At 41.9% G+C, this 22,731-nt stretch overlaps 1 protein-coding gene across 12 annotated transcripts in view; it reads left to right on the top strand.

Moving 5' to 3' along the window:
* Positions 1-21,991, top strand: part of slc5a8l (solute carrier family 5 member 8, like) — a 115,201-nt gene extending 93,210 nt beyond the window's left edge. For 5 of the 12 annotated variants that reach the window (XM_059972800.1, XM_059972802.1, XM_059972806.1 and 2 more), the window contains 9 exons: positions 1,065-1,194; positions 1,942-2,030; positions 2,120-2,229; positions 8,757-8,824; positions 10,684-10,770; positions 11,711-11,910; positions 13,717-13,820; positions 15,206-15,300; positions 17,828-21,989. In XM_059972800.1, the coding sequence (XP_059828783.1) occupies positions 1,065-1,194; positions 1,942-2,030; positions 2,120-2,229; positions 8,757-8,824; positions 10,684-10,770; positions 11,711-11,910; positions 13,717-13,820; positions 15,206-15,300; positions 17,828-17,953 (1,009 nt within the window). In that variant the 3' untranslated portion in view covers positions 17,954-21,989. Of the gene's footprint in view, positions 1-1,064; positions 1,195-1,941; positions 2,031-2,119; positions 2,230-8,756; positions 8,825-10,683; positions 10,771-11,710; positions 11,911-13,716; positions 13,821-15,205; positions 15,302-17,827 lie in introns of those variants that run through there. The other 7 variants (XM_059972796.1, XM_059972795.1, XM_059972805.1 and 4 more) reach the window with 5 other exon arrangements.
* The last annotated feature ends 740 nt before the right edge of the window (positions 21,992-22,731 follow it).

The raw sequence follows: 22,731 nt of genomic DNA, 5'->3' as shown, positions 1-22,731 counted from the left end.
TAGGCCAGAGGCTGGAAGAGTTTCCAAGCTTGAGAGTCCAGGGCGAAGGTCACAGCCTGTCATGGGGTTGGAGGCCTGTGTGTGTGAGAGGTTTATTTTGTTTTGTTCTGGTGTTGCTACTGCCACTTGTATTGTGCTCTGTTGTATGTTCAGCTGTTGTTGTTTTGTTGTTCATCTGCTTGTGCTGTTCTGTTGTTATTGCTGTTTGTGTTGTGATACAAAAGTAATGAATAGTAAGCACAATCTCTACATACCCCACAAAAGAACAGTCCACCAGCACCAATTCTGAATCATCTCTATATCTCAGTAAAAGCATTTCAATCCTCAAATCACCATGTGCGAAATTTCACCCCATTAGCCTAGTTCTTCTCTATGACTTTATTAAGAATTTGGTGGATAGGTCAGGATTTACTGTAGTGGTTGATCCAACCACACCTGGGGGGGCAAGGTCGCATTGTGGTTATCACAATGCTTTACAATACCAGCAACCTGGCGGGGTCAATTCACGCTCCGTCTATAATGAATTTCTATGTTCTCCCTGTGACCGCGTGGGTTTCCTCTGAGTACTCCAGTTTCCTCCCACAGTTCATAGACATACCAGTTAGTCACTGCAAATTGTTCTGTGATTAGACTAGGGTTAAATTGGGGGTTGCTGGGCAGTGCGCACCAAAGGGCTGGAAGGAATAAATTAACAAAGAAGTAAATATATTTGTAGATCATAAAACACATTAAAATTATTCTCAGATTGAACCATTGTAAGCAGTAAATCAGCAAAGGTAATTTTTCACCAGTTCTCCATCTGTGCTGTACTCTAGACTTTGTTTCTCCCATTACACGACTTGCTTATAAATGTTTCTCCATCCGTAATGTTAAGTAATAGAGAGGTAGGTGAAAGGCTGGATTCTTTCTGAGAAATGGCAGTTCAGAAATCGGTGTCTTCAGGACTGAATATGAATTGCACAAGGTGTTCTCAGAATCCCTCAGGAAGCCTGAATCAGCAACATATGTCCGGCATTTGTGAGAAATTCACTCATTACTCAGACAAGTTGTTTGAATGCTTACAGGTCACTCTACCTGAACATGTTTGGCCTTTGGCTGACTGCTGTGTGTGCAGTGCTGAGTGGACTGGTTATGTATTCTACTTACTACCAGTGCGACCCATTGACAGCAAAACAAGTCCGAGAACCTGACCAGGTAAGTCCACAGGAAGGAAGCTGAGCCACTGCCCTGAGAAATCAGAGTCACTTACGCCAATTATTAGATAAAAAGAGCATCGGAAGGAACAAATTTGTTTTGCAATCATCCTCCATAAAAATATAGATGCTAAAATAGATACCAGACTAACTTCTAAAATCCAAAACACCTAGCTTCTTCATGCAAATCAGGACTCAGTCCAAATCCATCCTTCACTGGGCAGAATCCTTCAGCTGACCCGAGTGCTAAAGTCATACAGCAGGGAAACAGCCCTTTCTGTCCATTAATCCATTGTCTGTCATTTACCCAAGTTCGGCCCTTATCCCTCTAAACCTTTCCTATCCATGTTCTTGTCTAAATGTCATGAAAACATTGTAATCATACCCACCTCTACCACCCCCTCTGGCAGCTTATTCCAGCCACTGTGTGGAACAACTTCCTTCCAACACCCAGTTGCTCCCAGGATCACATCTGTTTTTCTTCATGGCACTTGAAGAATCATAGTTTGACCAAACTTTATCCCAGCAAGAGCTTGTTCTCTGCCCCAAATTTGTCCCCACCATGCTGGTTCACCTCCAACCTTTCCCAATCTAGAATGTACATGTGAGCCAAGGAAGTTTCAGAGCCAATGGAATTCCATGTATAAACAGGCTAGACAATGTCTCCTGTGATATTAGTTCCAGCATGGACAGGCAGAGCTTCCGGAAGATGCATTTTTTCCAATTGTGATATGTTGTCCTGTTTTAGTTGCTTCCGTATCTGGTAATGGATTTCCTGGGAGATTATCCTGGCGTCCCTGGGCTCTTTGTTGCATCTGCATACAGTGGGACTTTGAGGTACGCCTCGCTCCATCAAACAGTTTCAATTTCAATGTCCTGACTTCTCCAGTGATAACACACTAATTCCTCCCCATTGACCAATCCAGTACAGTCTCCTCCAGCATCAATGCACTGGCAGCTGTCACAGTGGAGGATATCCTCAAGCCTCATCTCAACCTTTCAGAGAAGAAAATGGCTTGGATCACAAAGGGACTCAGTAAGTGAGATATTAGCGATATTAATATACAGTGAAAAATAAGCACTTGTCAATTTTCTTAACCAAAGACATCTTACCTCCTTCTATTTTAAGAAGTTTACTCATAAACTCATCATTGGGTTATTTCCCATCTATCATAATTGTGATTTTTGCTTTTGATGTGATCTACCCTGTTGGGGTTTGCATGTTCTGCCTGTGAGGTTTCCTCCGGATGCTCTGATTTCCTCCCATAACCCAAAGCCATGCCAGTTTGTAGGTTAATTGGCCACTGTAAGTTGTCCCTAGTGCATAGCTGAGAGATAGGATCTAAATGAGGTTATGGCAATATGTGGAAAGCGGGATGGATATATATTGATGCTTGATGGATGGTGTGGTTTTGTTGGGCCAAAGAGTTTGTTTCCACTCTGTATAATTTTATGAATTGAGACACTGCTGTCATATAGGAAACAGAGCAGACGGTCTATGCACAGCAAGGCCCACAAACAGCAATGTATAATTAACCAGATAATCTGCTTAACAGTGAGGATGATTAAGTATTACAAGTTGTCCAGGATATGGGCTCTTCCATCACATTTTGTCCATCCACTCAAATGAGCAAAATTAAAATTACTTTGCATTGAAAATATGACTCTGCTGACACTGCATCCTTCCCTCCCACATGCATGAGGGGATCTGCTGTCCCACAGCTCCATTGGTCCCGGTTCAGAAAATTAGTTGCAAGGAAACAAGGAGAGGGGGAATGGGACTGATGGTGTTACTTTGTTGGGAGCTGGCATAGTTCCAATGGGCTGAATAGACTCCATCTGTGTTGTTATAAGTACACTGGATTCTCATAATTGGGACATGTTGGGACCAGTAAGTTTTGGCACAATTAAGCGACTGTCCAAATTGGCTAAATTTTCATGGAAATAGTTAAAGAAGTATAAACAATGACATATTGAGTATAAATTATGTATTTAGATTAAATACAGAACATATTAGAACTCTACTATAAAACTGTGTAGATGCCTAATGGACTGCCTTCATAAAATGCTTTCGATGACTGCATCCTCCAAATCTTTATTTTCATTGTAACATTCAAGATCGCTGATACCTTCAAATTTTTTCTAGTTCCTAAGTTGTAGAACCAGAGAAATCATTTAATTTTCACTCCAAGCTGTTCCTGGCATCTCCGAACCTGAATGCTTGAAACTGCAGTGAGCAAAACGGTTCTGAGTTATCTCACTATCAGTGACAAAAGTTATTGCTTTTTGAAGACAAACACACACAGCTGATGCTATTTAAAAACTGTTTGCACAAAGCATGATGTGGTATCTAATGCCACACAAGTGCACACAACTGACACTAGTTAGAAGGGTGTCTACCCCAATTAAGTGGCATAGAGTCCTAAAGAACCCAAGGGAATCCTGGCTATTTTCTTGATTAGTTTTCGTTCTTTAAGAGTTGTCCTAAATAAGCGGCTGCCCTGTTGAACCAATTGCCCAATTAGCTGTAATGTTTCTGCATTACGTTGATGTGAAAATGATCACATGTTGATGCATTATGTTTATGTGAAATGAGGCTGGGAATGGGTCATATGAAATTGATTTTTTTCAGTCCCTGACATGGTGCACAAAACTTTTCTCCCACTGAATTTATGACCATTTCAGTCCAGGTTGATCTCTGTGATTTTGAGCTTGTTGGACCTTATTATCCCACTGCCATTCATGAGAACTTATCAAGTATTAAATTTGCACATCACTGCTCCTAAGACTCCTGCCATTTAAAAACAGAGAACAGTACAGTACAGACCCTTCAGTCCACAGTGCACTGCTGACATCTTAACCTACTAACAATTCCCTCCCGCATAGCTCCCCATTTTTCTTTCATCCACATGCCTCTCCAAGAATCTCTTAAATGCCTCTAACACCACCTGAGGTGGTACATTCCATTCGCCCATCGCTCTGTGTGAAGAGAAACATACTCTGACCTCCCCTATACTCCCCTCCAATCACCTTAAAACTATGCTGCGTTCTTTTAGCCATTTTCACCCTGGGAAGTACGCACAGGCTGTCCACTCTATCAATGTCTCTTAACATCTTATTTACCTCTCTCATGCTCCTTCACTGCAAAGAGAAATATTCTAGCTCACTCAACCAGGCAGTATCCAGGTAAATCTCCTCTGCACCCCTCTAAAGCTTCTAATCCTTCCTTTAATGGGGTGACCAAACTGAACACAATATTCCAAGTCCCAGAGCAGATCCCTGCCGGGTACCATTGGTCACCAACTTCCAAGCAGAGTACTCTTCATGTCCAACCACACTCTGCCTTTTGTGGGCAGGCCACACAGCCGTTACACTGGATCCCATCTGTCCTGACTCTCTGAATGAGCCTACCATGGGGTACCTTGTCAAAAACTTTACTAAGTTCCATTCACACCACTTCCACTGCTCTGCCTTAATAAATTTGTTTTGTCAATTCCTTGAAAAATTTAATCAGGCTCACAAGGCATTGCTGACTAATGCCCCCCCAAATGCTTGTAAATGCCGTCTCTAAGAATCCTCTCTAGTAGTTTGCCCACCACTGATGTGAACTCACTCGTCTATAATTCCCAGAATTATCCTTACTCCCTTTCTTGAATAAAGGAATAGTATTTCCACTGTCCAATCTTCTGATAATACTCCTGTGGCCAGTGAGGGCACAAAGATAATTACCAAAGGTGCAGTGAACTCTTCTTTCATTTCCAGTAGTAACATGGAGTCATCCCATCTGACCCTGGGAGCTTATCTATCCTATTGTTTTTCAAATGATCCAGCACATTTGCTTTCTTAATGCCAGCATGTTTACAGTACTTTCATCTTACACGTGACCTCCCAAAGTGTGGCAGCTCATATTTATCCTGATTAAACACCATCTAACATTTCAGATCCACAGTTCTAACTGATCTGTGACCTGCTATACGCCCTTAGACAGCCTTCCTTACTCCCTCTATCATCAGTTTTGGGTCACCTGCAAACCTACAACCTAACTGTTGTGGGCGGTATTGCAATGAGACAGCAGTGACTCCATTTTCAATAAGTTAATCAGCCATGGAAGACGTTAGGATTTCCTAAATGTAGATTTGTTCTTTCTTCCTTAACTCACCTATTAATCACATGATTAATTAAGAGTGACCCTGCAAGGACTCAAGACTCAGAAATAGCATAAATTAATATTGATTGCTTATTTAGTTTGTACTTGCATCATCTTAAACTATTCAATTATTTGTCCCTATCTGGAAAGGGTACATATGGTGCCAATGGTAATATGAGAGAGAGAGAGAGAGAGAGAGAGAGAGAATAAACTTACTCCTTGATCACTCTAACCTTCTCTTCTGTACAGCACATAACCCTTAATTTTCTTACATCCATCTGCATATCTGAAAGTGTCTTAAAGGTCCCTTCTATATCAACCTCTACATAAGACCTTAAGACATAGGAGCAAAATTCAGCCATTCAGCCCATTGAGTCTACTCCATCATGGCTGATCCCAGATCCCACTCAACCCCATACACCTGCCTTCTCGCCATATCCTTTGATGCCCTGACCGATCAGGAAACAATCAACTTCTGCCTTAAATATACCCACTGACTTGGCCTCCACTGCAGTCTGTAGCAGAGCATTCCATAGATACATACTCTCTGGGCAAAAGAAACCCTTCTTGTCTCTGTCCTAAAAGGTCACCCCTCAATTTTGAGGTTGTGCCCTCTAGTTCTGGATACCCTCACCATAGGAAATATCCTCCCAACATCCACCCTGTCTAGTCCCTTCAACATTCAATAGGTTTCAACAAGATCTTCATACATTCTTCTAAATTCCAATGCGTACAGCCCTAAGGCTGCCAAATGTTCTGCACTGATAGTCTGCACTATTGTTCCTTTTACTAAAGTGCATTATCATACGTTTCCCAACACTGTATTCCATCTGCCACTTCACTGCCCATTCTTTCAACTTGTCTAAGTCCTGCTGCAATCATAATGCTTCCTCAGTACTACCTACCCCTCCACTTATCTTCATATCATCCACAAACTTTGCCACCAAGTCATCAATTCCATTATCCAAATCATTGACAAACAATGTGTGAAAAGTAGCGGACCCCTAAGGATCACCACTCATCACTCGCAGCCAACCAGAAAAGGCTCCTTTATTCCCACTCACTGACTCTTGTCTGTCAGCCATTCCTCTACTGATCCTAATATCTTTCCTGTAACACCAAAGGATTTTATCTTGTAAGCAGCCTCGTGTATGGCCCCTTATCAAACGCCTTTAAAAAATACAAGTAAATAACATCCACTTCCTCTCCTTTGTCCACCTTGCTGGTTACTTTCTCAAAGAACTCCAACAGATTTGTCAGGCAAGATTTCCCTTCACAGAAACCATACTGACTTTGACTTCTTTTATCATTAGTCTCCAAGTACCCCGAAACCTCATCCTTAATAATTGACTCCAACACTTTCCCAAACACTGAGGTTAGGCTAACAGGCCTTCTTTTGCCATCCTCTCGTCTTAAAGAGTGGAGTGACATTTACAATCTTCAAGAATCTAGTGATTCTTGAAAGATCATAATCAATGCATCTGCTTTCTCCTCAGCTACCTCTCTCAGGACTCTGGGAAGTAGTCCATCTGGTCCAGGTGATTTATCAACCTCAAGACTTTTGAGTTTGCCTAGCACTTTTGCTTTTGTAATAGCAATGGCACTCACTCCCTGACACTCACAGGCCTCTGGCACACTGGTAGTGTCCTCCACAGTAGAGTCCCCCATTACTACTTCACCAGCATCATCTTCCAGTTGTCCTATATCAACCCTCACTGCTCTTTTACTTTTTATGTAACTGAAAAAGATTTTTGGTATCCTGCTCTATATTATTGGGTAGTTTGCCCTCATATTTCATCTTTTCCCTTCTTACAGCTCTTTTAGTTTCTTTTTGTTGCACTTTAAAAGCTTCCCAATCATCCAACTTCCCATTCACTTTTGCTGCCTTATATTCCCTTTCTTTGGCTTTTATTCAGTCCTTAACTTCCCTTGTCAGCCATGGTTACCTACCCCTGCCATTTGAGAACAACTTCTTCAGGGGGACATTCCTATCCTGCGCTTTGTGAACTGATCTCAGAAACTTCAGCCATCTCTGCTCTGCCGTCATCCCCACCTGGATCCTCTTCCAATCCACCTGGACAAGCTCCTCTCTCATGCCTCTGGAATTCCCTTTGTTTCATTGTAATGCTGATACATGCGACTTATGCTTTTCATTCTCAAACTGGAGTATGATCACGGTTTCCTATGGGTTCCTTTACATTGAGCTCATTACACAGCACCCAATCTAAGTCTTCTCCTGAGTAGGCTCAAGCACAAGCTGCTCTAAAAAGCCATCTCATAGGCATTCAACAAATTCCCTCTCTTGCGATCCAACACCAACCTGATTTTCACAATCCCGTTGCATATTGAAGTCCCCCATAACAATTGTGTCATAGCCTTATTACGCTTATTACGTTATTACATTCCAGTTCCCTTTGCAATCTCAACCCTACACCTTGGCTAATATTTGCCCTGTTATGATTCCCATGATATTTTTTTACCCGTGCAGTTTTCCAGCTCCACCCACAAAGTTTCAACATTCTCTGACCCTATGGCACCTCTTTATAAAGATACAATTCTATCTCTTACCAACACACCACACCACCACCTATGCCTCTTTGCCTGTCCTTTTGATACAAAGTATATGCTTTGATGTGAAGCTTCCAACTATGGTCTTCTTTCAACCATGACTCAGTGATGCCTAAATGTCAAATCTCTAATTGCACCACGAGTTCATCCACCTTATTCTGAATGCTACATGCATCTAAATACAGCATCTTCAGTCCAGCATTTGTCGTCCTTTCGAATTTTGCCTCTTTGGTAAGATTTAACTCTTTGCTCTCTGTCTGCGTTTCTACCCAATCATCGGCTTGTCCTTCCTTACATTCATGTTGCACCCGTCATGTACTTGTAAATCTGCAGGCTCATCTTCAGCTCTATCACCCTGGTTCCCACCCCCTGCCGTATTAGTTTAAACCATTCCCAACAGCTCTAATAAATCTGCCCCACAAGAATATTGAAGTGGAGTCATCCAATTCAAAATCCACGTTTGTTACATTTGATTCAATGATTCTAAACAGTGGGCTGTGAGCCAACCTTTTTTCCAAGAGTGTTAATTAATTGGTAAATTAGTTTATTAGTTTCACATGTACCTAACAACAATAAAAAACGTTGTTTTCCATGACATCCATGCACATCCTTTCATTATACTGGTGCATTGATGCTGTTCAAGGGAAAACAATAACCATGCCAAATAGTCTTCCAGTTACAGACATAGTGCAGTGAGGTCAGGTCTAGGAGACTGTTCAACAGGATAGAAGCTGTCCTTGCACCTGGTGGTACAATGGGAAGTGGGGGGTGAAAAACAAATGAATGGCCTTGAGCCTGGATTTTACCATGTGATACGCTCTATACTAGCTGTTTATGTGCTTCTACAGGTCTCATGTTTGGACTCATCTGCATTGGAATGGCTGCCTTATCTTCCTTGATGGGAAGTGTGCTCCAGGTAGGATTCACCTGCATTACAAAGGACTTCATGCTTTCCCACTTGATGAGCTGTGGTGCTCAGTGTCATGTGCATTGTTGGATTTGGTGAGCAGTCCACCCTTTCTGTTCAGGCATGCAGTATCAGTGTCAGGCTGAGGACAAACAATCTCAATACCCCTTGGTTACCACAATCTCTATTGCATCAGGTTGCTATTTCCATTATCATTCTACCCATTCTGATACCTCTGAGATTGAAATTATTAGCTGTGGTCCATCAGAAAAGACCATTCAACCCAAGGACTTGGTACCAATCATCAACTGTCCACTAATGGTATATTTACCTTAATCTCAATCAACACCCCCCCCCCCACCCCACTCAGATTCTACCTCTTTCTTTCACATTAGAAACTACTTATTGCATCTAATTACCCTGCCAACCCTTTGGGACATTAGAGGAAATCAGAGAACTCAAAGGAAACCCGCAAGGTCACTGACAACTCTGGAGGACAAGACTGTACCTGGGTCACTGGAACTGTGAGCAGCAGCTCCACCAAAGGCACCATTAAAAAAGCATAGGGAGCCAATAGCTTTCAACATGGCAGTTAGGAAGCTTCCATCCCAGCCATTCCGGATCCTCATGGGGTAGGAGGTTTCTCTAGATATCAGTGTCTGAACCTAAGGCACAACTGGGGTCACCATGAGCATTGGGAAGGGTGAGGGCATCCTGCACCATGCCTTCAGGATAGTTGTCCGACAACCACAGGTTTGGGATGGGTAAGTGTATGGAGGTATCAAAATCAAAGTCAAGTTTATTGTCATCTGCACAAGTACATGTCTGCACAGGTGCAATGAAAACTTACCTGCAGCAGCATCATGGGCACTTAACATCGAATAAGAGGCATTCAGAAGAAAAATACAAATTAAACATTAATCATACACAATTTTTACAAGCAAACACAATTAGAACACAAAAATAAAGTCCACTTTAATGCAAAGTGGTCATAATGTTGCAAAACTGTAATGAGTAAGGTTTTGCTGGTTGGTTCAAGAACCAAATGTTTGGAACCTTTAAGATGGACACTACCCTCATTTGATAGACAGCTTTGGGCTGACAGTACATGAGGTTTAAATTAGTAATGGGGAAGGAGAATAACCAGGAACAAGCCAAAGTATAACTTTTTCATTGGAAAAGAGTTAACTTCAACAGGATGAGATGGGAAACCAAAGTGGATCCAAAGATTGGCAGGTGAAACTGTATTGAACAATGGGATAACATTAAAGATAAGTTTCTGATACAACTTAGAGATATATCAGCACACAATGATCTGGCAGGTAGTAGATGAGATCGTATATGGAACTGTGACATTTTATCACATCTGCCTGGAGCCTATGGTTCATTCCTATCTACTTCTCTACTTGTGAAGGGAAATAGCCAAAGAGATATTTTAAAAATCCATTCTCCTTTCCATAAGGAAATCAGAAAAACATCAAAGAAGGCTTCCCCATTCAGAAATTTCAATCCAAGTATCCTGGATTATTTCATTACAATCCAGGAGGGTGAAGTTTGGTTAACCATCATTTGTGAGTTTCCTTAACATTCTCTGACTCCTGACTGCCCTGCATTTGTCATTCACAATAAAGCTAAATACAAATATTTACAGTATTTGGCAATGTTATTTGTCCACAGACAGTTCTCAGTTTTGGGAAAGAGGCAGAAGAATCTTCTCTCAGGATTTGTTCACTAAATTCTTTGAGGCAGGGGGGTTTCCTACCTGTTTTATGCCATATAGACCCCCTACCATTAACAGAGGGGCCTGTGGACCCCTGCAAGGCGAATCATACAAATGAATCATCTCTACACCTTTTCCTGTTTTCCAGGCAGCCCTCACTATCTTTGGGATTATTGGAGGTCCACTGCTGGGATTCTTTCTGTTAGGCATGATATTCCCCTGGGCCAATTCAATTGTAAGTATCTCAGAGAATCCAAGTAAGTACCTCATCAGTTCCAAGGTGCCTCTCCTTCCCAGTATCAATTCACTTGAACCCTGTGTGAATCACTTGCTTTCAGGATAATGTTGTGGCATTTCAGCAAAATGATCTGGCCAATAGTGCTGGACCTTCAAAAGACTTAAAAGTGTGCTCCTTTTACTTGGGGTCCTGCATGTCCAATGGTGTTTGCTTGTCACACCTGCTGGCCTTCAGTAGTCGAGGGAGGAGAATGACTAAAATACTGAAAGAGTAGGAGGAGGCAGGGCAGAAAGCTACGTTTTCTGTGAAAACTATCCTGAGGGGATGGCTGCATTCCTCTCAGCAAACCCCCTTTATCCTTGAGTGATCCCACCCTCTCCCGAGTTATCCTCTTACTCTTGATGTATGTATCTTAGGATTCACCTGAATCCTACCAGCCAAAGACTTTTCATGGCCTCTCCTGGCTTTCCAAATTCCCCTTTTTAGTTCTTTTCTGGATTCTTTATGATCCCCATGGGTTTTGTTTGATCCGAACATCCAAAGCTTCACACACTTTTCCTTTTCTTCTTGACTAAACTCATCACCTCTCTGGACTATTGAATAATTACTTCATCAGGAGTACAGTGGTTCAGGAAGGCATCTCATCATCAATTGTCTCAAGGGCAATTAGCAATGGATAATAAATGTTTACTTGCAACAAATACCAGATCTGGAGAACTGCATAAAGCCTCTATTTTTCCTGGCTTCAGATGTCAAGGCCTCAGTTTCCAGAATTTTCTCTCTCTATTTTCATTTCTCCTTTTTAAGATATCTTTTAAAACCCATCTCTTTGGAAACCTGCCACAATCACAGCTCACCTGTCACCCTGGGAAAGATGTTGATGGAGATAAAAAGGAGATAAATAAATGGAAATTGTTGATATTGCATTTTATGACAGGGCGCAATATCTGGCCTGGTTGTCAGCCTCGTACTGACATTATGGGTTGGAATTGGTGGGCAGGTTTACCCACCGCTGCCTGAGAAAACGCAACCCCTGCCCCTCAGCGTTGAGGGGTGCCTGTTCAACATCACCACATCTGCACCACCGATGAATGAGAGCAGCTGGGGAACAACTCATGAACCAGAGCTGGACTTCAGGTAATGTTGCACTTGGGTAGATCAAAGCCAGGAGATCATGGGACTCCAGATTTCAGAAGTGATGTAGTTTGACTTGTATTCTATTTGGACAAATTGTATTCTATTTTCCCTCTGATTAACTTCCTTGGTGGTGCAGGTTAGCCCACTTTCACTGGAATTACCAGACGGAAATGTTTTGGTTATGGGAATTACCCCAGTTTCCTATTTTCCTGTGCATTTCAAGCCTCTTACTAACACAGTTACAGATGGTGTAGGTAGCCAGTACTAATACCAAGGTAACTTGCTCCATTGTGAGCACCAACTCCACCTGCCTTCACCACCCCCCCCCCCCACCCACCCAAATTGGGCAAGGCTGTTTTACTATCTGCTGGTTTTAGATGCCAGACCTTGGATCAATGCCAGTGCCCACCGGTGACATCCTAGCGCACAATTTCAGATCCTGGATCATGGATGGACACCAGTATCTGCTGGTTGAACATCCTACACATAGGTGGGTGCCAGAATGTGCTGCTTTCAGATGCTAGACCATGTACAAGCTGGTTTTATGTCCCACACACAGACCGACACAAGGTTTCAGATCTGAGACCAGGGTCGATCCTGCTTAGTTAGCAATACACTGGCCCAATACAGGCTGTTTTCCATTTGCAGTCTTCTATCACTTCCATCTTCCTAATGTGCCTAAATTATTAGCCCAGAGCCGCTTGTTCAGTCACAGCAGCGCCTGGCTGTGAAATTGCACCAACACATTTTATGTTAGGCTGTAGCATACAGCAGGAGAGAAAGATTAATTAATAAATTAAATTAGCTGCCAGCAGGTTGAGCAGCACATGTGGGGGCAAAGAGACTGTCGATATATCAGACCAAGATCCTGCACTGTACTGAGTTTCCAAACACCCACCAGCTTGACTTGAATTTGAACCAATGTTTGGACTGTAGGGAGAAGATTTTGGACAAATTACTTTCCATGCTCCCCTTTCCTACTTACATTTGTAAATACATTAACCAATATCATTTTGGTAGTTCAAATATGATGGCCTAATATTAATGGTAAGACTCTTGGCAGTTTGGAGGATCAGAGGGATCTTGGGGTCTGAGTCCATAGGACGCTCAAAGCAGCTGTGCAGGTTGACTCTGTGGTTAATAAGGCGTACGGTGTATTGGCCTTCATCAATCATGGAATTGAATTTAGGAGCTGAGAGGTAATGTTGCAGCTATATAGGACACTGGTCAGACCCCACTTGGAGTACTGTGCTCAGTTCTGGTCACCTCACTACAGGAAGGATGTGGAAGCCATAGAAAGGGTACAGAGGAGATTTACAAGGATGTTGCCTGGATTGGGGAGCATACCTTATGAGAACAGGTTGCGTGAACTTGGCCTTTTCTCCTTGGATCGAAGGAGGATGAGAGGTGTACAAGATGATGACAGGCATTGATCGTGTGGATAGTCAGAGGCTTTTTCCCAGGGCTGAAATAGTTGCCACAAGAGGACACAGGTTTAAGGTGCTGGGAAGTAGGTACAGAGGAGATATCACAGGTAAGTTTTTTACTCAGAGAGTGGTGAGTGTGTGGAATGGGCTGCCGGCAACGGTGGTGGAGGTGGATATGATAGGGTCTTTTAAGAGGCTTTTAGATAAGTACATGGAGCTTAGTAAAGTAGAGGGCTATAGGTAAGCCTAGTTATTTCTAAGGTAGGGACGTGTTCAGCACAACTTTGTGGGCCAAAGAGCCTGTATTGTGCTGCAGGTTTTCTATGTTTCTAATGCAATCTTTGTCATAGTTAAATGCAACTCACTTCTTTGATTTCAGACCAGAAATTGCAAACACGTGGTATTCAATCTCCTACCTCTACTTGAGCCCATTAGCAACTATGACTGTCTTGATTCTTGGGCTCATCATCAGCTTGCTGACAGGTTGGTGTATTCTATATGAGCAATTCTTCACCTGTGGCAACATAACAAAACTCTGAATGCATTAAAAAAACACAATGTGGTGCTAGCAAGGAGCCTCGTGCTGACAGAGAAATCTGTTTTTTGGACACATGTTTGAATATGAAGAAGCTTGGAATTCCATTCTTTGAATGCCTGGGAGGAATGGTCTTAGAATGAGACGCAATCCATTAGGTCTGAATGGCAGTCACCCATTAACAGAGAAATGGGCTGGGGACTCCAAATATGGAAACAAGATAGGGTTTCATAGTGACCTGAGCTGATTTGTTTTGGAATTGTGTGCAGTTGCACCAGACTTGTCAGGAAATGTGCTGGAGATTCACACTTGGCATGACTTCTCGTCACTGTCCTGACAAGAATGAGTTTAATTCCCGCATTTGCCATCATGGTTCCTTCACAGCTGGGATAACTTTGCTGCGCCATATTTTCTACGTTCTGGACAAGGGGCAGCAAATGTTTTTAGCATGAATCAGGGTTGAAGGATTTCAGCTCCAAAGGTGAAACAGACTGAGGTTATTTCCCTTGGGGGTGGAAGCAGAGTTAGAGGGGATTTGACAGAAGTATACAAGATTGGGCCTGATTTGGGCAGGGTAAGAAGAGGGAAACTATTCCCATTGGTGGAAGGAGCAAGGAGTTGGGAACTTTAAAGAATCAGTAAAAATCACAGGGAGGTGCGTTGAAAAGTTTTTGCTTGTTTATGATCTGGAGCATGCTGTCTGTTGGTGAAACAATCAATCCGGATTAAAAAATACCAATCGGAAAAGAAATCAACATCTGTTACACAGGAAATTGGGTGAATGGGATCAACTAATCGGTCTACAAGAAGCTAGTATAGATAGATGGTTGAATAGTAATTTGGTACTGTAAAGATGTGATTATTTTGATTCCAAGGCTTTGTTAGTGAAGCCAAGCAGAGACAGAACTGTCATTCTGTATGGAAGAATGCAAGTTTATTTTAATTCACACATGTTGGAGCAGACTATTGTTAAATTGTTTTAATAAAGTTGGTTTTCTTTCAATATTGTCTCAATAAGGCACCAATTTTATTAAACTTAATGTTTTCCATCAGTGTACCATTTAATGCCATACTGCCATAACAGAAGAGAAGCACAAATTATCTGTATGAAGTTCTTTCCATTATGACAAAACTCCTTTATAGGTTTGAAAAAAAATAAAGCCTTGCTTCAGAAACCTTTCCAAATCTGCATCTTTCTGTGGCAAAGTAGCTCATTCATTTTATCACAGAGAACAATTATTTACGACTCTGTTCTCTGTTCACTGTGAGCTTTAGGGACTGAATGTGTTTCTCCCAGTGAATCCCTCTGCATCTTTTTGCCTGATTCTCACAGGAAGAGGCAAGAGAGAGGTGAATACGAAGCTTCTGATCACAAAGAAGGATCTGGTGTGCTGTTTCTGCTGGACTGATGCAGCCGATCACCTAGAGGTACTCAGAGAGGACTGGGGCTTGAACTGCATTGTCTATTTTTTATGGGGAGTTGAAGGCTATATTGTCTTGCATCAAAGACTCTGACTTAATAGCATCTCTAATTGCCTCCATCGTATTGTTAATGTAGGGAGGGAAGGGAAGGAGTTGGGAGTGGAGGGCACTTTGAGTAACATTGAGGCTCATGGGAACAGGATACGATAACTAACTCATGTTGTCACAGACTGACGTCAATGTTGGCCAAGTCGGAAGAACATGTACAAGACAATTCCTGCTCCATCCATTCTCTCCAATCTGTTTTGTTCAGGTTGAAAGCATTGCTTCCAGGTTGAACTGCATCTAATGTAAAATTCTTTCAAATTACAGTCACGCTTTCCTTTGTACCTTTGTAATCATTCTGTGATGACAATTAGATCATGCCCCTTACAACACAATTGTTATTAATTCATCCAATGTGCACTAGGAACAATTCTTTTCATTCCTTTCCTCAATTTTCCATTCTCTGATGGTATTTACTAGTTGATCTATTTATTTTACTTATTACATTTCCCACTTTCAGCTCCTCCTGACAATGTTTGGGTTCTCAGCCTGGTTTTAACCTACCTCACAAACATGAGGCAGTCTGTCTGACAGGCGTTTTTGTGAGATGAAGCTAATTATTCTTCAATTTCCTCAGGCAGGTGTGCAGAGTTAGAACTAACTAGAATTACAACACCTTGTATCACCTGGAATTTAACACTCCTTTCTGGATCGTGTTCCTCCAAGCTCCAAGCACCAAGCCTGATGTGCGCATTCTAAGCTAAATGTTCTTTGCTGCTGAAACACAGTTTTATTCAAATTTATGGAACTGAATTTCAGAGGCAAAATAGAACATGATATTGCCAGTGGTAGCAACAAACACAATCAAATACAAATACAAATACTCTATTGTCACCAAACAATTGAAACTAGAGCATACAATCATCACAGTGATATTTGTTTCTGTGCTTTGCTCTCCCTGAAGTACAAATCAAAGTAAATATAATAAAAATTGAAATCATAAATCATAATTAGAAAATAGAAAAGGGAAAGTAAGGTAGTGCAAGTCAAGTCTGGATATTTGTAAGGTACGGCCCAGATCCGGGTCAGGATCCATTCAACAGTCTAATCACAGTTGGAAAGAAGCTGTTCCCAAATCTGACCATACAAATCTTCATGCTCCTGAACCTTTTCCCAGAGGAAAGTGGGACAAAAAGTGTGTTGGCTGGGTGGGACTTACCCTTGATTATCCTGGCAACACTGTTCCGACAGCGTGTGGTGTAAAGTGAGTCCAAGGATGGAAGATTGGTTTGTGTGATGTGCTGGGCTAGGTTCACGATCTTCTGCAGCTTCTTCCGGTCTTGGACAGGACAACTTCCATACCAGGTTGTGATGCACCCTAGAAGAATGCTTTCTACGGTGCACCTATAAAAATTAGTGAGGGTTTTAGGGGACAGGCCAAATTTCTTCAGCTTTCTCAGGAAGTAAAGGTGCTAAATCCTGGAGTAACTCAAAAGGTCAGGCAGTATCTGTGGAAGGAAATGGACAGTCAGCATTTCAGGTTGAAACCCCCTCTTGCTTCAGGTTCCAGCCTCTGATGTCTCTTGCATCTCCATCACAGGAACCTTCCTTCTTTTGAGATACAGCGTGGTAACAGGCTCTTCTGACCCAAAGTCACCCTTGTGACAAAATAACTGACTAGCTGGTACACCTTTGGAAAGCAGAGCACCCGGAAGAAGTCCATCCAGTCACAGAAAGAACGTGAAAGCTTCTTACAGCAGTGGAATTGAACCCAGATTACCAGTTACTCTAACTGTGTCACTCATTCTGCTCAAAGATCATCTTCCCAGTCCTGGAGACACGTGAATACTTACATGTGCACTTCTCTCACCACAGAGTAATGCAATATGGAAACTGGCCTGCCAATCCAAACAGACCAAGATGTCCACTTGACTGTGTTGTCTTGATATTCCTCTGAACCAGCGGTTCCCAAACAGTCAACATTTCGGGCAGAGGCTCTTCATCGGGAAGGGTCTCGGCCTGAAACGTTGACTGTACTCATTTCTATAGATGATGCCTGGCCTGCTGAGTTCCTCCAGCATCTTGTGTATATTGTTTTCACATTCGAAAATGCCTTTGGGTTTCTTTCATGTTCTTCCAGCACAGTGATGGTTTGCTGGTGTGGCACTGCCACCTTCAGGCAAGCTGTGATACTGCAGAACATCCCATGAATGCAATTGCCATTGGAAAAATTCATTGAATTCTCAGTTAGCTGCCCTAACTACAGGGGATGATCAACAGACAGTCCAGGCATAGCATATGAACTTCGATGTTATTGACGAGGTTGTTGAGAGAAGAACCTCAAAAATTTCCCGGTGATTTATTTCCAAATATATGAATAATGGTAATGGAGCTTCTAAAATGGTTTCAGTTATCCAGCCTACCTGCATTAGCTTGGTGTTCATCTGTGACCTTGCTTCTACAACCCTTTCTCTTTCCACGCCCACAGGAAAAAGACATTAAAATGAAGACAAACAACGCAGAAGAGAAGGGCCAGGAAAATCCCACCTTCAGTCATCAAGAGGTCAACTGTCCAGAGAAACCGGATCCCACCCCATCCACAACATATTTATAGATATCCTATCCTCAACACATATCACACATCTATCAGGCTGGGTTATAGAGGTGTTTCCCACTGTCCCTCTTCTCACACACTCCCACATCCTGAAATATGACTGTGGTGGAGTTTCCCACTGCATTCCACTAAGACTGTCTCAGCAAAACCAACTCTGAAGAATCTTTTGGTATTTAACTTTAACCACTCAGATGCCAGGGAGTGAAATGTTGGAAGTCAATTAACTTTGGTTGTCAACTTTAAGCACATTCACAGCCGCCATTTGCACTCAATTTCACACTTTTATTTTCAACCACTTCAATGCATTGTGTGAAGGTGAATCCAGCCAACGTTTGCACACATTCACACATTAGTGTTGGCACCTAAAGGCCAATTATTCCCCCAGTATTGTATAACACATCACCGGAACCTAACCTTTGGTTAATATGGTTTGACAGGACACACATTTTTAGTTCATACGCTGAGATGTTGAATTAAAACTATTATTAAAGTAAATTTTAGTAAATATATTCAAAATTAGATTCTACTGCCCTTCAAAAAATAACAGTGCATGGGCATTATTGTAAAAAGCACAAACCAGGCACAGAACTGTTCACACTTAACCTAGCTTCCAGAAATGCGATTTTGCACAAACTTATACATCACTGCAATTTAAAATCCACCATGAAAAGACAATCAAGCAAAATTTTAAAGTGTAATTTTTAAAATAAATATATTCTTTGGTCAATTTGTGAAGATGTTTTAGTTTGGTAAATATGATAAAATGGATTTATTACAGAAATATGCATTTTTAATTGATTTGACAAGTTAACTGACAAGATTACTGAAAATGATTACTAAAACATGTGCAGAACAGTTACTAACTACACTTGTCAACTTTATGGTAAATTAACAAAAATATTGAAAGGCTTTTAAAAATCTGTCTTTCTGCTTTTCAAGAGAAAAAAGTAATTGTAGCATTCCCCTGTACCTTTAAGAGGACACAGTTGGTAGAAACTGACAATGCTGACTGTTGGTTTATTTATAAACTCAGTTTTATACATAGTTGGAGTCGACTACCAGTGTTATATACTTAACAAGCACCAGGTGGAATATATGCTTTTAGCTGAGCTATCTTAACAACTGATCTGGGGAAAATTGTGCTGGATGATGCCCCTAGTCATTGAAACTCCCAAAATATATTATTGGCTGCCAATTTGAGTGACAGTCTATCCTTTCAGCTTTAGCTAGCTTACGATAGCAAGATATTCAAAGTTCAAAGTAAATTTACTCAAAGTATATACATGCCACTATATACAACCCTGAGATTCATTTTCTTGTGGCATACTCAATAAATCCATAATAGAATAATAACCATAACAGAATCAATGAAAGACTGACCAACTTGAGCGTTCAGCTAGAGTGCAAAAGACAACAATCTGCTAATACAAAAAGAAAGAAATAACAATAATAAATAAATATGCAATAAATAATGAGAACATGAGATGAAAAGTCATTGAAAGTGAGTGCACAGGCTGGGGGAATATTTCAATGATGGGGCAAGTGAAGTTATCCCCTTTAGTTCAAGAGCCTGATGGTTGAGGAGTAGTAACTATCCCTGAACCTGGTGGTGTGAGTTCTGAAGCTCCTGGACCTTCTTCCTGATGGCAGCTGCGAGAAGAGAGCATGACCGGGGTGGTGCAGGTCTCTGCTACTTTCCTGTGTCAACACTTTGTGTAGATGAGCTCAATGGTTACAAGAGCTTTATCCATGATGAGCCAGGCCATTTCCACCACTTTTTGTAGGATTTTCTGTTCAAGGGCATTGGTGATTCAATACCAATAAACTCTCCACTACACATCTATAGAAATTTGTCGAATATTTCAGTCAAGTAGGGAATTAAAGGGCATTGCATTCCCAGTTACTGGAACACGTTACCTACAGCTACACAGTATACACTTTGACTTCAGTTAGTGGTGGATGATTGCATCGTAGCTAAAAATAACACAGAATTTGCCAGGCAAGGCAGCTCTCAGGGCAGCTTTAGCAAATTTATTAGGCTTGTTGAGAATGTTAACTCAAAGTCCATCAACTCAACACTCAGACACACCCCCAATCCAACCCTAGAGCCTATATTCTAGACCCAGAACCCAGATTATACCTGATTATAGACTCATCCAGCCCGCACCCATTCCCCAGACTCAACAGCAATCCTACTGACCCTGACTCCAGTCCGTGAACCGTGCATGATTGTCAGCCAGGCCCAGAGGCAGCCTGGCCTAGTGCTGGAGTTCTGCCTGGGTGCGTGGGTGAAGGATGGGAAAGGGGCTGGCTCTGCTGTTGTTGCTGCTGCCGCTTGTGTTATTCTGCGGAACATTGTAGGCATGCTATGTTGGCACTACCATGTGTGGTGGTACTTGTGGCTGTCCCCAAAACATCCTTGGGGGGGGGTTGCTGGCTGGTAACACAAACAACACATTTCAGTGTAAGTGAAAATTAATCTGAATCAAATCTGAATCCAAATCCCTTTTCCCTTTGTCTTTACCCTGTTGCTGACGATCATTGTTGGCTCCAAATCCAAACCCGAATCTGAATCCCTTTTCTCGTGTTTTTGCTCTGTTAATGATGCTCATTATTGGACGATTTTGCTTCCTTCTCTTGGCTGACCCAGCAAGGATATTGTGACTGCTTCAAACACCATAGCAGCTCCCCTCTCACTATAAGATTGGTACTTGCATGGAATTGGTTGAAAACTCTCTCCTATTTCAACAAAGAATTGTCAGAAATAAAGGGCAAGTTTCTGTTTTCACCATTTAGAACAAGGTCACAAAAGTCACATGCAGAAATGCAAATGAGCACTTAGGTCAAATTCACAAGTATTTAATACTGCTGCATTAACAACATCTACAATTCTAATTAGTCGCATGTATTTAGCACAAAAAGGATAAAATGAACTGAATTGAAAACAGTCAATATATGAAAAGGAACTAGTGCTTTCCTGGCATTAAAGTTAAACTCTGTCCCGAGATATTGGCTCATCAGGCTGCTGCTTATGCCGGTTTCCGTGGCGTGAAGCAACTGAGATTATGAGACTTCCTCCCCCACCCCCCGGATAGGATGCCAGGTTAACCCCCAGCGTTTTGCCGGTACCCATTTTCAGCTGGGTGGACTGGAACAATGTGTGGTAAGTGCCTTGCTCAAGGACACAACATGCTGCCTTGGCTGAGGCTCAAGCTCACAACCTTCAGATCGCTAGTGTTACGTACACGTGACAGTGGTGTACTTGTCACGTGACAGGTGTTGAAGCTATACTGGACTTGAGGTAATGGTCTTGTGATGGTGGAGTGACGTCATTTTTCTGCCGGTAGAGGTCATGTGACAGGTTTTTTTTACAGGGTATAAAAGGAGGACCCCTCCCTGTGAGGAGGGGCAGTTCGTGGCTGGATTTGCCACGTTGACTTCATGCCATTGCGTGATTTAATGTAATGACGCAGTTTAGTTGAAAGATGAAGTTTTATCTAATGCCTAAAGTTTAAAAGGACATTGCCAGCAGTTTCTTTATAATACTGCTAGATGAGAATCAGTGGAGAGTGAAGATTGGAGTTCGGGAGTTAAAAGATCGAAGACAATCGATTTTGACGGTGAAACAGGTTTGACCTTGTTTGATCCTCATTCGGAAGGAATTCGTTGACTGTGCGCATGTTAATCCCTGTGAATAGCAGAAAGGATTGAGTACAGTGTTGTAAAGGAGTGCCTTTAAGCTGTTTCATTCTTCATCTTCCTAAATTCTTAGTGAGAAAAGTTCAATTTGGAATCGCAAAAAGACGACATGAAAGAGAATTTAAATCATCTTAAAAAGTCTCTCCCTTAAATGGAATGTGAGCATTTTGAACTTTTGCAGTAATACTTTGAAGAACAGTTTTTGCAACATTGCTTTAAGAACTGTTTAAGCTTCATCACTTTAAGAACTGTTTAAGCTGCCGCACAGCAGCTGATATCCGGTTATGTTAGTGATTTGTTTACTTTTGGGGGTTTGTTTTCAGTGTTTTAATAAACGTTGTATTTGTTATCAAAACCCTGCCTCACTCATATATTTATTGTTGCTGAGTCCAACACCTTAACCACTTAGCCACTTTCCTGGTGTATATGATGAATAAACTCTCCTTGGGCTTCCAGCTGGGTACAGGTATCAGTTTCAGCCAATGTGTCAATGACGAGCTCTGCCATCTTCATCAGCGATGATGCCTGGGCACGCCTAGTCTGGTAGTACGTATGCCTCCATCGTCTGTCCATCCTGATTGGTTAGTTCTCATCCAATCAGGTTTCCCCTCTCCCACCTTGTTTACAATCAAATTCCAATTGTTACTTAAAGTGAGACCTTTGTCTTTATTAAAATTCTTTTCCTCTAGTTTTATTTCAATGGCTTTCTTCACTAGGTGGTCCCAAAAGTCGTTGGTGCAGCACAGTAGTTTAGTGCCATTGCAGTCAGTCCTAAGGCCATTACAAATACAATGTCCTGCTACCGCCAATTTCTCCAGGTAACCCCAATGGATACAACCCCTGTGCTCCTTGATGTGGGTTTCCACAACGCAATACATGCAAGGTTTAAATGCCAACCGGCCTGAGTCCCAGGTCATCTGTGATTTGAGCTTCCTTATGGGTTTATGGATGGTATTAATTCAGTATTTCTTCCGGATCCTGGCACTTTCCAGAAACTGTGGAAATCTACGGAAGACAGGTTCCTCCTTGTTGTTAGGTTTCCTGATTTTTCCCTCACCCTTTTAAGGACCTGATTGATT

The sequence above is a fragment of the Hypanus sabinus genome, chromosome 6, assembly GCF_030144855.1.
Source record: "Hypanus sabinus isolate sHypSab1 chromosome 6, sHypSab1.hap1, whole genome shotgun sequence".
Taxonomy (NCBI): Eukaryota; Metazoa; Chordata; class Chondrichthyes; order Myliobatiformes; family Dasyatidae; genus Hypanus; species Hypanus sabinus.
Note: the sequence above shows the minus strand (reverse complement) of the source record. Positions and strands in the feature narration are given on the sequence as shown.